General features: G+C 39.2%; 1 protein-coding gene across 3 annotated transcripts in view; it reads left to right on the top strand.

Annotated features, from left to right (window-relative positions):
• Vap33 (VAMP-associated protein 33kDa) overlaps positions 1-14099 on the top strand; it is a 189222-nt gene extending 175123 nt beyond the window's left edge. For all 3 annotated transcript variants that reach the window (XM_067140500.2, XM_067140501.2, XM_068226133.1), the window contains one exon: positions 11074-14099. In XM_067140500.2, the coding sequence (XP_066996601.1) occupies positions 11074-11229 (156 nt within the window). In that variant the 3' untranslated portion in view covers positions 11230-14099. The remainder of the gene's footprint in view (positions 1-11073) is intronic.
• The last annotated feature ends 756 nt before the right edge of the window (positions 14100-14855 follow it).

Raw genomic sequence — 14855 nt, forward strand, 5'->3', positions numbered from 1 at the left:
AAGTATTTGCACTTGCCATCTTTAGGGATAACTACCTCATCCAAAGTATATTCAAATTCAGTTTTAAAGCTCCTGTTTGTAAATGCTGTAACAGTTGATTTGTCTCCATTAATCTTCATATTATTTTCTTCAACCCATTCTTGGATACTCTCAAGGTCCCTTTGTAATTCTGAGCAATCCTCAGTGTTATTTATTTCCCTATAAACAAATATGTCATCTGCATACAATCTTATTTTCGATGTTATATTGTTCCCTAAATCATTTGCGTATATTAAGAAAAGTAACGGACCGATTATACTACCCTGTGCAATTCCCTTCCAAACTTTCTCTTCCTGTGATATATAATTTCCTACTTTGACTTTCTGAACCCTTGAATTTAGAAATGTTCTTATCCAACGTATAACCCTTACATCCAGTCCTATTCCCTCCAATTTCTTTAATAATATTCCATGTTCCACTCTATCAAAGGCTTTGGAAAGATCTATGGCTATGCAATCTAACTGGCCTCCTGAATCCAACTGATCTGATATGTCCTGCTGAAATCCCACCAGTTGTGCCTTGCAAGAAAATTTCTTTCTAAATCCATACTGGCTCCTCATGAACCAATTTTTATCATCACATATCCCTCTGATGTACTTTGCTATTAAACTCTCCAGTATTTTACAAACTATACTGGTCAGGCTGATTGGTCTGTAGTTCTCTGGTTTCCTTTTATCACCCTTTCCTTTATAAATTGGTATTATTATAGATTACTTCCATTCCTTTGGTATTACACTATTATTTATGACATAGTCAAAGAGAAATTTTAAATAAGGCACTATATACCACCCCATCGTCTTTAATACCTCCCCAGTAATTTGATCACTTCCTGCTGCTTTTCCTTGCTGAAGCAGTTGGATTTCTCTGAAAATATCTTCATTTGTGAATGAGAAGCTTCTTGTTTCCCTATGTGTCTCTCCCTCTCTATCTTCTGTTATGGTTTCCAAGTCCTGACAATTTTCTACTGAATCTCTGAATTCCCCACTGAAGAGGTTTGCTTTCTCAGTATCTGTTAAATAGTGTTCACCCCCTTCTCCCACCATTGTAGGAATGTTAACATTATGTTAGCATTACCAGGGCCGTTCATTGGGTTAATCATTTCGGGTGTACTTAGGCGAGTGGGTCAGACGGTTAAGGCGCTGGCCTTCTGATCTCAAGTTGGCAGGTTCGATCCTGGCTCAGTCCGGTGGTATTTAAAGGTGCTCAAATACATCAGCCTCGTGTCCATAGATTTACTGGCACGTAAAAAAAAGAACTCCTGTGGGGCTAAATTCCGGCACTTTGGCATCTTCAAAAACTGTAAAAAAAGTATTTAGTAGGACTTAGAGCCAATAACATCATTTCGGGTGTACCTCCCTTTCTTTGGGTGCTGAATATAAGAAATTGTCCACCACTTGAAAAGTACGGCAAGAAATTGTTCCTTAGTTCTCATGAGAGTGAATAGATTGAGGAATTTTGCACCTTAATTTATTATGAAACATACATAAATATCATTTTAACAGTTCTATAATGCATTTTCATCTATCCAGCAAAGTGAAATCTAGGAGAAAACGTTATTTGACTAATTGAAATTTCTAAATAGTATATTTACGCAAATAATCCCCGCACCCTAATTTTAGGAAGGAATATTTTGAACATTTCTGGATAACAAGAAAGCATTTGATGCAGTGAATAGAGAGAAGGTGTGGGAAGCACTGAAGAAAATTGGAATACAGGATGACTGATACACCGGATCAAGAATTTGTATGAAGATACCCGAAGTAAAGTCAAAACACCTGTAGGAATGACTTGAAACCTTTGATATAAAATCTGGGTTAAGACAGGGTGGTGTTCTGTCTCCTCTTCTTTTCGTCACTGTGATGAACGAGATTCAGAGAAAAGTTCACCAAACCATTGGAGGTAAGAAAATGAAAGATATTGTGGGGAGACTCTAAAGAAGATCTTCAAGGACAAATAAACTCCTGGGCAGAATCTGCTAAAGAATATGGACTCATCTTCAGCCAAGAGAAAAGTGAGGTTATGGTCATGAAGAGATATGGGCAACCAATGGGACACATTGAAATGGAGGGGAAACAGCTACAGATGAACCATCAATTCAGATATCTTGGAAGTGTTATCTCTGATACTGGTTCTATAGAAAAGGAAATTTCCCACAGAATTCAGGCAGGTAGCAACTTTTACAAAATAGTAAAAGACATAATATGGAACAAGGAAATACCAACAAAATGCAAGAGAGTCATGTATGAAACTTATTACGTACCAATCCTGACCTATGGTTGCGAAACATGGACCGTGAGAAACAAAGATGTTAGTAGAATCCAGGCAGCAGAAATGAAATTTGTCCGTAGCATGATTGGCAAAACACGAAGGGACAGAGTCCGTAATGAGGAAATCCGCAAGCAGGCTCAAGTTGTAAGACTGCAGGAGAAAATAACAGTGCAGCGACTGAGATGGTATGGACATATGCGACGCATGGGTGATAACAGATTACCAAAAAAAAATGTACGATCTAAAACTTGAAGACAAAAGACCAAGAGGGCGACCAAGACTCATATACAAGGACATAGTGAAGATTGACATTCAACAGAAAGGACATACTTTGGAAAGCATTGAAGAAGGAGAGAAGTTCAGGGACCGCAACTGGTGGAGAAGCCTCGTTTGCCGACCCATCGCTTAAGATGGAACGACGTGGGGTATGTATGTAACATTTTGAAAAGAATGAAATGAACTGAAATTCCTTCCATTGAAAGAGTACGGTAGCGTAGGCATAAACAAACATTTCATATCACCCCACGAGGTCCATGTGGTCTTTACGCCTACATGATATAGCTGCTTTGCTTGAACATATTTGAGATAAAAATACATTATCACAGCTATAAAATATATTTGCATGAAAATTAGCAGTAGGCAATAGACTCGATTCCCTGTAGATCAGAAGATTCCTTGTCTATTACATCACTAGAATCCTCTCCTAAACTACTTGCAAATTTGTCACACTCCACGTCTAAAACACTCTCCACGCGCAGTCTCTTTTTACTCGGATATTAACACGGCCGGTGGTGGAATGTAACACTTGAAAAAGACACCGGCGAACACTGATGTTAGTTTTGCGATACAGTAAAACTTCGTTAATTCAAACTCTTTGGGACGCAAAAATCTGACATTGAATTACGTGATTTCGAATTAACTGCCAACTCATGCTTCAGAAATAATTCACAGTATAAACCTTTCAAATGCCTTGGGGAAAAAAAAAAAATTCCAAAATGTATCCAACAAGGCGCATTTACAGTATTCAAATAATGCACTTGGATTACTCGGTGGCAACCATAACCTCACGCGACGAAAGAAAAAAAGAAACACGATTCAAAGACGAGGACAAATTATGCTGGCTGTGCTGTGCAAATGCTTTATTTTTTGGATTACTGTACTGTTTGCATTTTTAGATGCCTTTTACTTGCACGGAAAGTACCTGACACCCTTAAAACATCCTGGCTTATCAAGCTTCCCTATGATGATGGGAGGAAGTCTTTCGCTTCTGTCTGCATTGCAACACAATACAGTGACCGCATCTCCCTTAAGAACGTCCGTTTTGGGTAGGCATAAAAAACAATGCAGTTTCATTGGCATTGACATTATTGTTCGGTGCGTACGAATTGATTATAATTATGAGCCACGCTTTTTCGCCAACCGTGGGCATCGCCAGTGTTTGCGGGTTCTGCTTTTCTCTGCACAGTACTTGTTACATGATGGGGCGTTTCTTAAAACGCTGAATACAAAGGAATGACTATTTCACTTGAACTTAGCAACTATGAAACACTGTTGACACACCAAAGAGAAAGAAAGTTTGGAAAGCTACCCCTGCACGTTCCGGAAGACGCATTCTATTGTGACATGGAGAAATTTTGAATTTAAATTACTGTCCAATACTATTTTTTTCAAACGTAAATGCAGTTTTAAATTAAAAGTCTGAGTTTTTCTCAGTTTAAATATGACATGTGGGGGCAGTTTTCTTTCATCTGCGGTTACACAAAGCATAACTGTACATCCAACATCGAAAACTTGCCAACCTTGACGCACATAATACCCAGGCCCCAGTTTCGTGCCTCAGTTCTTTTTAAAAAATATGTGGGGATTATTTGCGTAAATACGGTAATCAGCTTGTTGTTCTCTTTTCTGGTAGAATATATGTGATTCTAGTAGATTATATGTGGTGCGTACTTGTTGGCGAAGCGTTTTCATACGTGAAAATGGTGATTTTGCATATGATGTTCCATTTATCATGTTAAATTACCGCCGTTAGTATAACATGTACGTGATATTTTTCACATTAGCCAATACCAGCAGTCCGGCTACAACGGCCGCCATGTTTTATTATATTACAGTCTAAGGATTGGAGTCTGTTTTGGTATGGCATTCCACAGCAACCTAGTGGTAAGCCCCGGTGATACATGGTAATGAACGAGCAGAAGAACACTAGAAGTTCAAAATACTGTTATGTATTTTTTGTGTTAAAACACTAAAATAGTTCAATTTATGCAATTAGTTTACCTGTCTAATGTAATTGCTCAGGAAAACAAATTGACATTTTATTACATTACTTTTTTACTTAGTATTCCCTGCCCGGCTACTCATTCCTGCCACCCAGCTGACGAAAATTTCTGGGGAGAAAACAGAAAGAAGTATTAAAATTTACCTATGATAACGATATTTACAGTAAGATACAAAAGTTGAAGACTAGAAAAGCGGCTGTAATTGATAAGATTTCTGGCGATATGCCAAAGACAATGGGTTGGGATATAGTACCATATCTGAAGTACTCATTTGATTATTGTTTACATGAAGGAGCTCTACCAACTGAATGGAGAGTTGCTATAGTAGCCCCTGTATATAAAGGAAAAGGTGATAGACATGAAGCTGAAAATTACAGGCCAGTCAGTTTGACATGAATTGCATGTAAGCATTGGGAAAGCATTATTTCTGATTATATTGGACATGTTTGCAAAATTAATAACTGGTTCTATAGAAGGCAGTTTGGGTTTAGGAAAGGTTATTCCACTGAAGCTCATCTTTGTAGGATTCCAGCAAGATATAGCAGATATCTTGGATTCAGGAGGTCATATGGATTGTATTGCGATTGACCTGTCTAAGGCATTTGATAGGGTGGATTATGGAAGACTACTGACAAAAATGAGTGCAATTGGACCAGACAAAAGAGTGAGTGAATTGGTGGCTATATTTCTAGAAAATAGATCTTAGATAATTAGAGTAATAACTAAGAGGGGAATTTCTCAAGGCAGTATTATTGGACCTTGATGTTTTCTTATATATATATGATATTAGTAAAGAAGTGGAATCAGAGATAAGGCTTTTTGCAGATTATGTATAGAGTACTAAATAAGGTACAAGATTGTGAGCAACTGCAAAATGACCTCGATAATGTTCTGAGATGGACAGTATGCAACAGAGTCCAATATCATGTATATTTACTAAAAACCACCTATTCAGTACAAATTCAGTACGGACCAACAGTGAGAAATGATTATATGATATGATACGAGGGGTGATCAAATATAAACAGGATTTTATTTTTTATTTTAATTCATTCATTGAAAAACACAAGGCAAATACAATTTATTTTTCCACATAGTTTCCTGCTTTGGAAATGCATTTGTCCCAGCGTATGGGCAGCTTTTTAATGCTGTCATCATAAAAAGGACAGGGTCGTGTCACCAGCCAGTTGTGCACTGTCTTTCCCACTCTCATCATCTTCAAATCGTTGCCCTTCTCGAGCTCCTTTAAGCGGTCTGAACAAATGGAAATCACAGGGTGATAAGTCCAGGCTGTAAGGAGGATGATCAAGTGTAGTTCAGTGCATTTTCTATAGCTTGGAGACAGTTTGGGCTGCAGTATGGGGCCACACATTGTCGTGGAGGTGGATGACCTGTTGAATCGGTTGGTCTCATCTTTTGCGGCGATATGCAACCATCGCCTTCTTAAACAGCTCACAGTAGTAAGCAGCATTGATTGTGCATTGCTCATGCAAAAAATCAATCAGGGAAATGCCTTGCCGATTGAAAAAAAAATAATGGTTGCAAGAACCTTGCCATCTGACAGTCGAGTCTTGGCTTTCACTGGTGCTGCCTCCCCTTACCTCCACCACTCCTTACTGGCTTATTTGGATTTGGGAGTGTAGTGGTGGACCCATGTTTTGTCACAGGTGACAATCTGACTCAAAAGCCTTCTTTTGCAATCAGTGCTGTAAGCCTCTGACAGACCTCCAAACGTCTCAACTTCAGATTTTCGGTCAAAAGGTGAGGGACCCATCTGGGACACACTTTACGGAACTGTAGGTCGTTGATGATTGCTTGGCAGCTCCCATAACTGATTCCAACTTGTTCTGCAATTTCTGATACTCTCGCCCGTCGGTAGTCGTCAGTAATGTCTTTAACCGCACAAATGTTTTCGTCTGTAATGCTGGTCCGAGGACGGCGATTGTGTTGCTGTTTTTCCGTACGTTCTTGTCCTTCGTTGAACTTTTAATGCCAGGCAAACGCACGCGTCCTTGATATGTTTGATCACCGAACTGTGCAGTCATGCTGGAAAATTTCTGCCGCTGTAACTCTCTCACGAGCAAGAAAATTTATAATTATGCGTTGCGCATTGGAGGGATGCACCTGTTGCTCCAACATGGTGAGCATTGCTGACAGAACGGTGGGAAATATCTAACAGCACGCTCTCCCCACTCCTAGCAGTTCCGCCTTAGCAGAAGCGCGGGGCCAGTCCTAATAACTGTTGATGTGCAGGAACAAAAATCCTGTTCAAATTTGATTCACCTTCGTAAACGGGGTTAAAAGTCAGGTTGTGAGTTCCACAAATAGGAAAAGTCCTCTCAGTTTTAATAACTGCATTGAGGGTGAAAGTTCCTTATGGGAATTATTATAAGCACCTCATCTTCATTGGGGTTATCACATAAATGGGATTGTAAATAAAGGGTACAGATCTCTGCACATGGTTATGAGGGTATTTAGGGGTTGTAGTATGGATGTAAAGGAGAGGGCATGTAAGTCTCTGGTAAGACCCCAACTAGAGTATGGTTCCAGTGTATGGGTACCCTCACCAGGATTACTTGATTTAAGAACTGGAAAAAATCCAAAGAAAAGCAGTTCGATTTGTTCTGGGTGATTGCAACAAGAGTAGCATTACAAGAATGTTGCAGACTTTGGGCTGGGAAGACTTGGGAGAAAGGAGACAAGCTGCTCGACTAAGGGGTATGTTATGTGAATTACGAAACAATGTTAGGTTTATGGTCCACCCAATCAATACAGATCACTGTAAGAGTGAAAACTGTTTAATATAAAAACATAGTAAACATATTTTGGGACATGTTTTCTCTCTGTTTGAGACATCTTCAGCTATAAAATCGTGTGGTAGATTATAAAACTCATTGTTCAGAAATGGAAGTACCCAGTGCCATTTCAAGAACTATTTGAGATACGCTAAAGATAAAATATACACATTATTTATACAAATTGTCCTCACTTGTTGCAAAAACTTTTGTCTTCAATGTTAAAAATTAGAAATATAACTTGAAATATGACATACGAGCCATAATGTCTCGTAACGGAATACAATGTTCATTGTTGCTGTCTAGTAATTTAAAACGGAAGTTCCTTATTGTGAACTGTTAAGAAAACACTGAAGACAAAATATACACATTATTTAATAAAGTAGTTTAACACTTCTTGCATACAATCTTTCTTCAGTGTTAAATTTGAATGACCTTCCTTGAAAATGTTACAAGCACTGTTGGTATCTGGTAGTTTCAGTGTGTTGACTGAGGGAGATTGAAATTCTGGTCTAGGAATAGGTTTGTGCCAAATCCACATTAGAACATTTAAAAACTTTAACTCTTATGGGAATTTCTTTCAAAATTAAGCTATTCTGGTAGAAGAAATCTGAAGCCTTTTGAGATAGCCTGTCATATGGCAAGGATCAGCGCTGCATGACCACCATATTCATGGCTTAAGTCTTATGAATATTCCTTTAAAAAAAAGACAAGGTCTGGAAAGGAAGAGAGATAAAAATGAATGGGTTTAAAACCCTCGAAATTTTAAGAAAAGAGATTCCGTCACGAATGCGTGACTTAAAAGCTTACCATCAAATTTGGTGAAGCTCATTATAGCTGGTTCACGACTGAGCCTCGCTATGACTTGCGCTTCTCGTCACGCTACTGTTCGTGTTATAATTATGTTTTCTTTCACCCAGTGGAACTTGGGTGATTGTTTCATAATTTGAACTGTATCAATACGGATCTATGTGATGAAGTTCGTAAATTGTACTAATGGGTATGTTCTGAGCTGTCATTGGAGAGATGGCGTGGAATGACATTAGTGGACGAATAAATTTGAGTGGTGTCTTTAAAGGTAGGAAAGATCTGAAGATAAAGTTGGAATTCAAGAGGACAAATTGGGGCAAATATTCGTTAGGAAGGGGAGTTGGGGATTGGAATAACTTACTAAGAGAGATAGATGTTCAAGTAATTTCGAATTTCTTTGGAATAATTTAAGAAAAGGCTAGGAAAACAGATAGGAATCTGCCACCTGGGCGACTAAATGCAGATCAGTAGTGATTGATTGATTGATTGATTGATTGATTGATTGATTGATTGATTGATTGATTGATTGATTGATTGATTGATTGAAAGGGGAAAGCCATTTAGCTACAAACTAACAGGCTCAAGAGACCTGTATGTTTTAAAGAATACAAAGCTGTTAATTTTAATCTTATTCTGTATTGAGATGTAATAAATGCTTACCGATATTAGAATGCCCGGCTTCATGGCTAAATGGTTAGTGTGCTGGCCTTTGGTCCAGAGGGTCCCGGGTTCGATTCCCGGCCAGGTCGGAGATTTCAACTTTAATTGGTTAATTCCATTTGCTCGTGGCGTATTCCACATTAGAAATCATTCTAGGTGGGGCCCTCATCTTCACAGGCATGCAGGTCGCCTAATAGGCAGTCGATATAGATGTTGATTCCCATAGGGAATATGAAATACTTGTCCTGAATGAGTAAATTTGTAATACCAATATACACTGACTGACAGTGACAATGCAACACCAAGGAGGAGTGGTTCGAAAGGGATGAAAGTTGGGGAAAAAACAGAGACGGCACGGATGAATAATTGATGTTTATTTCAAACCGATATGCAGGTTACACAATGCGCACGGCATCGACTCAGTAGGATGTAGGACCACCGCGAGCGGCGATGCACGCAGAAACACGTCGAGGTACAGAGTCAATAAGAGTGCGGATGGTGTCCTGAGGGATGGTTCTCCATTCTCTGTCAACCATTTGCTACAGATGGTCGTCCGTACGAGGCTGGGGCAGAGTTTGCAAACGACGTCCAATGAGATCCCACACGTGTTCGATTGGTGAGAGATCCGGAGAGTACGCTGGCCACGGAAGCATCTGTACACCTCGTAGAGCCTGTTCGGACATGCGAGCAGTGTGTGGGCAGCATTATCCTGCTGAAACAGAGCATTGGGCAGCCCCTGAAGGTACGGGAGTGCCACCGGCCGCAGCACATGCTGCACGTAGCGGTGGGCATTTAACGTGCCTTGAATACGCACTAGAGGTGACGTGGAATCATACGCAATAGTGCCCCAAACCATGATGCCGCGTTGTCTAGCGGTAGGGCGCTCCACAGTTACTGCCGGATTTGACCTTTCTCCACGCCGACGCCACACTCGTCTGCGGTGACTGTCACTGACAGAACAGAAGCGTGACTCATCGGAGAACACGACGTTCCGCCATTCCCTCATCCAAGTCGCTCTAGCCCGGCACCATGCCAGGCGTGCACGTCTATGCTGTGGAGTCAATGGTAGTCTTCTGAGCGGACGCCGGGAGTGCAGGCCTCCTTCAACCAATCGACGGGAAATTGTTCTGGTCGATATTGTAACAGCCAGGGTGTCTTGCACATGCTGAAGAATGGCGGTTGACGTGGCGTGCGGGGCTGCCACCGCTTGGCGGCGGATGCGCCGATCCTCGCATGCTGACGTCACTCGGGCTGCGCCTGGACCCCTCGCACGTACCACATGTCCCTGCGCCAACCATCTTCGCCACAGACGCTGCACCGTGGACACATCCCTACGGGTATCGGCTGCGATTTGAGGAAGCGACCAACCTGCCCTTCTCAGCCCGATCACCATACCCCTCGTAAAGTCGTCTGTCTGCTGGAAATGCCTCCGTTGACGGCGGCCTGGCATTCTTAGCTATACACGTGTCCTGTGGCACACGACAACACGTTCTACAATGACTGTCGGCTGAGAAATCACGGTACGAAGTGGGCCATTCGCCAACGCCGTGTCCCATTTATCGTTCGTTACGTGCGCAGCACAGCGGCGCATTTCACATAATGAGCATACCTCAGTGACATCAGTCTACCCTGCAATTGGCATAAAGTTCTGACCACTCCTTCTTGGTGTTGCATTTGCTCTGTCAGTCAGTGTAAATGGTCCGTTATTGGACATTATAAATTTTCCAGCTAACTCATTCTTGGTTGCCAGCGTTTCGCCCTCGTGTGCTAGGGTGGGCTCATCAGTTGGTACCTCGTCATGCTACTGTGCCAGTAAATTTAACACGAGGTTGGTATATTTGAGCTCCTTCAAATACTGCTGGGACCGAGCTGTGATCGAGCGTGCCACCTTCTGCTTTACCATCTGAGCTATTCAACTTTGCTGCAATGAAGAAGTAATTTTGAGTAACATCAGTAATATTTTAAACAGGTTAAAATTCAGAAGCACTTTTACTTAATGTGAAACAGCTTTATTGTTCTTATTATTTGAAATATCATGCAGTTATGTTTTTTAAATGTTCTTTTTTTATTGTTAAGGAATGTACAATTAATGCTAAGTAGAGTTTGTCTGTAGAATTTGTCTGATACTGATCTTATTCCTTTTTGTTTTCTGTTATTTTCGGCAATTTCTTTCTTGCAGTGATCGTGCACATATTCATTCATTGGTTTCCTGTTTTCAGGAAGAGCTGCTTAGAATGCGTCGTTCAGCCACCAGTATGGATACCACTAACTCAACTGCAACTACTATTGCTCCTGCTGCTATTCCCATGATTTATGTAGCATTTGCTGTAGTTGTGGGATTATTTGGTGTAATTTTTGGAAAGTTCATTCTCTGAAGCCAGAACGTTCTTCAGCAGCATCAGTCTTTGGGATTAAGAGTCAGTCGGTTGTGTGCTGCAATCCCTCCCCTCTTCCTCCTAATTCCAGTGTCCACTTCTTCCTCTTTATTGTAAACATTTCAAACTCCTGCAAATCTCTCATATAGTAGTTATCTATGGCTCCTATTGTACATCCCTTTTTATTTTATTTTTTTAATTTATTTTTTCTCATTTGATAACTGGAGAGAGGAAGGGGGATATGATGAAGCGTGGGGACTGTAGCAACAATGCTGAGTAACATGTTTTGTCCTGCGCAGACACTGTGCCATTTGAAGGTGTCCCCCAAACTTCAATGTTTACTTTGAGTAGGCGACTCACATTGAATGGCTTACCATTGTAATGTAAATAATGTGTTGTAAATGGAATAATATAGGGCAAACTACAGCTGAAAACTTATTGTTGCACTTCTGAGCAAAATCTAAGAGTGCACCTGTGAATTCAGATATGTTGCTAATAAAAATATTAAAAAATTAAAAACCAGGTAGACTTGTTAGTTACAGCTTAGCAGGCAGCAAGATCTATAACATTAAAATGCTCATTACTTTCGATCCAATTATTTTCCAGTTACTTCATTGTTGGTATCCAAATATCCATTTCATTACTCTAAAGAAAAACATTATGTTGTATTGAAGTTAGATTGAGGCTTATTTGATATTCATAAACATATGTTTGTATATGAATTTCTTTGTGCAAGGGGCTTGCAATTTAGGAATATGGCATGGCATTGTTGGTGACATAGTGAGAAATTTAATAGTGAGTAAAGGTGGGTTTGGAATTGGGTACAATTTTCTTGTGAATTTGCTGCTGCTTCCCTACTCATCCATTAAGTATCAAGTGTTTCCACAAGGGTTATTTGTGGATGACTTAGCCATTCAAAGCTTGTTTGCAAATTGAGGCATCGTAACAGTTACACTGTTTGTTCCAGATAGAATTCCGCCTGTGACAAATATGGATTTTCAAAAACCTAGAGTTACAATGAAATTTCTTTTGAGATAATGTTTGGGAAAAATGAACCTCTATATATGCATTTAATTTGAAATTTAAACTGATATTAAATGTTGTTTTAGTGTTGGAAAACATTCTCATTGAAGAGTGCTTGTAAGCCATATTCAGAATTTCTAGTGGAACTTTTTCATTTTGTTATCATTGTGAGTGTTGCAGAGATGAAATTGTTGTAATCAACACATGAAAGGGAGCAGTGGAGTGAATCTACCCCATGAGAATAGAAGTAATGATGCCAGTTTAAAGTATGATATGGTACCAGGAAATATATATTGTTGAGTGTGCACAGGAAATTTTGCAGCATACATAATAACTCTCATCATGTTGTTTTTTAATTTAATTTGATGCTTTTCATTAACATTTTGTCTCTTGCTCAAGTTTGTGTGTGTCACTGGCTTGATGATCATATGTACCTTCCTGGTGAATGCTATTTCCAAGTTTTCATTGCTGGATATCCTAGAATGCTTTAATATGTATTATTTCTATATCAGGTCATAATTTTGTCATGGTCATGTTTAACATGAAATAGAATATGTTTTAAAAATCCATCCATTCTTACGAATCTGCAGTTGTAACTTGGGAACCTGTAAGTTATATGTGAAAGTACTAGTCCTTTGTGGCTTGTTGAGAAATAAATACCATTATACAAATCAGCATACTAATAACTACATACACAGTATATTGTATTGATCAAGGTAGGAAGATATATTGTGCTGTTCCCCCCACAGTGACCCTCTTTGATTCGATTTTGATAAAGTTTCTCTTTCTTTGATGTTTTCCATTTATAGAAGTCGAATTGTAGTTCAGGATACTCTGATTTTTATGAGCCATGAGCTTGATCAGGTTGTTTGAAAGCCAGTATATTTGCTTTGAACTTTCATAAGAATTTGTACATCATAATGCCTGTCATCCATTTCCAATATAGATGTATCCCTTTTTGTAGATTTGGTTTTGATATGATGTTACCAATGAAGGGACTCGTTTGTATGCCACTGTGAGGATAAGTAGATTGGCACCATGCTGTTGTAGGAGAGTAAGTTTCTCTGCGGAAGTAATTTGGCATTACGCCCAGATGTACCATCGGGGGAAAAAGAGTGTAACACGAGCTAAAAATAAGATGACTACTTCTGATCTGTAGATCTGTTAGGTAGTTTCAAGTTTTGCACATATTTTTATGAAGCAATAAATGAATTAAATACATATTGTATGTATAATTCTTATATGAAGTGTTGCATATGGATTTCTAGTCTTTGTTCTTCCTTTTCTTTTCTTGGAGTTGAAAATTTTGTGTGTGCACGTAGACACACACAAAAGTTCGAGGTTTTGTGGACTCGGAGAATGCTTGTTGTTTAAAGGGGCCTAATATCTAAGGTCATCGGCCCAGGACTCAGAGAATATATCGTCATCTGTGAAATATTTTTTTAATATAATTTAAAACTGCACTGTGTGAGTAGTTTTTGTGTTGCCACTTTCAGACAAGCAGCCCTTACAGAGAAGTTAAGTAAATCTTCTGTGCATAGGAAATTGAACAATGTGTTCATTTATCCTTCATTAATAAAACACATTTGATTCATGATTGGCTAATAATAATATAACAACGATTTTTATGGCCTCATGAATTAAAGGGAATGTTTTACCCGTAAGTCATAAAAGGTGCTTTTTTAGACAGTCTGTATTGTATTTTGATATTCTTTATGCATAATGAGAAGAATAGCCCTTTGGGCAACCACCCTTCCAAATTAGAGCCTGGTTTCTGTAAAATTCTCTTTATAAATTATGGTTTGTGTGATCAGTTTGTAAAATAAAAGCAATCCTTAAGATAAACATACGGAAGTGTATTAAATTTTGACGTACAGTTGTATGTATTCCTCTACAACAGTGTTACTGAACAATATGCATAGGTCAGTCATCTACTTTACTATTTGTATGTATAATTTGTCAGGAAGTATACAACATATACAACTGCATAAATAATAAAAAGAAACCCTAATTTAGTGATGATAATCTGTTTTAGTCTCTTTGGTGTCTGTACCATGATCGATTGCTGGTGTGAATGGAAGAATTTAATTAATAAGTGGAGATATAGGCGTGTTGTTATAGCAAATGATGCTAAGGGGGCGCTCATATTCCAATCTTTTATTATTGCATCCAATTTACTTACATAAATGGGACCTGTACTGAAAGGTAGCGACACTTCTCCTCTTTACTACCATGTCATTGCAAAGATCTTTTTATTGCAGTTGTTTGATGATGGTGGTTGTTGTATAAAGGGGCACCAACATCTAAGGTCATCGGCCCTTGCAGTTGTTTAACAGGCATAGACATCTGAAATAGACATGTTTGTATTGATACAAAATTACAGATCTCAATTTATGACTTGGTTGATGGCTGAAGACAAATCATGCCTTTAGTATTAGTGGGCGTGTTGATGGGTGTGATTCAGCTGTAGGTGGTTCCATACCTATTGTCATTCCTCAGTATTGATGGACGAGTTTGTGAAGTCAGTCTGTTTGTTGCACAGGTGAAAACGGATTCTGTAGGTTGGACATGGCATTAGATGTTCGTTTTCCTGTGACGGTGCT

Source organism: Anabrus simplex, chromosome 2 (assembly GCF_040414725.1).
Source record: "Anabrus simplex isolate iqAnaSimp1 chromosome 2, ASM4041472v1, whole genome shotgun sequence".
In the NCBI taxonomy this organism is placed as follows: domain Eukaryota; kingdom Metazoa; phylum Arthropoda; class Insecta; order Orthoptera; family Tettigoniidae; genus Anabrus; species Anabrus simplex.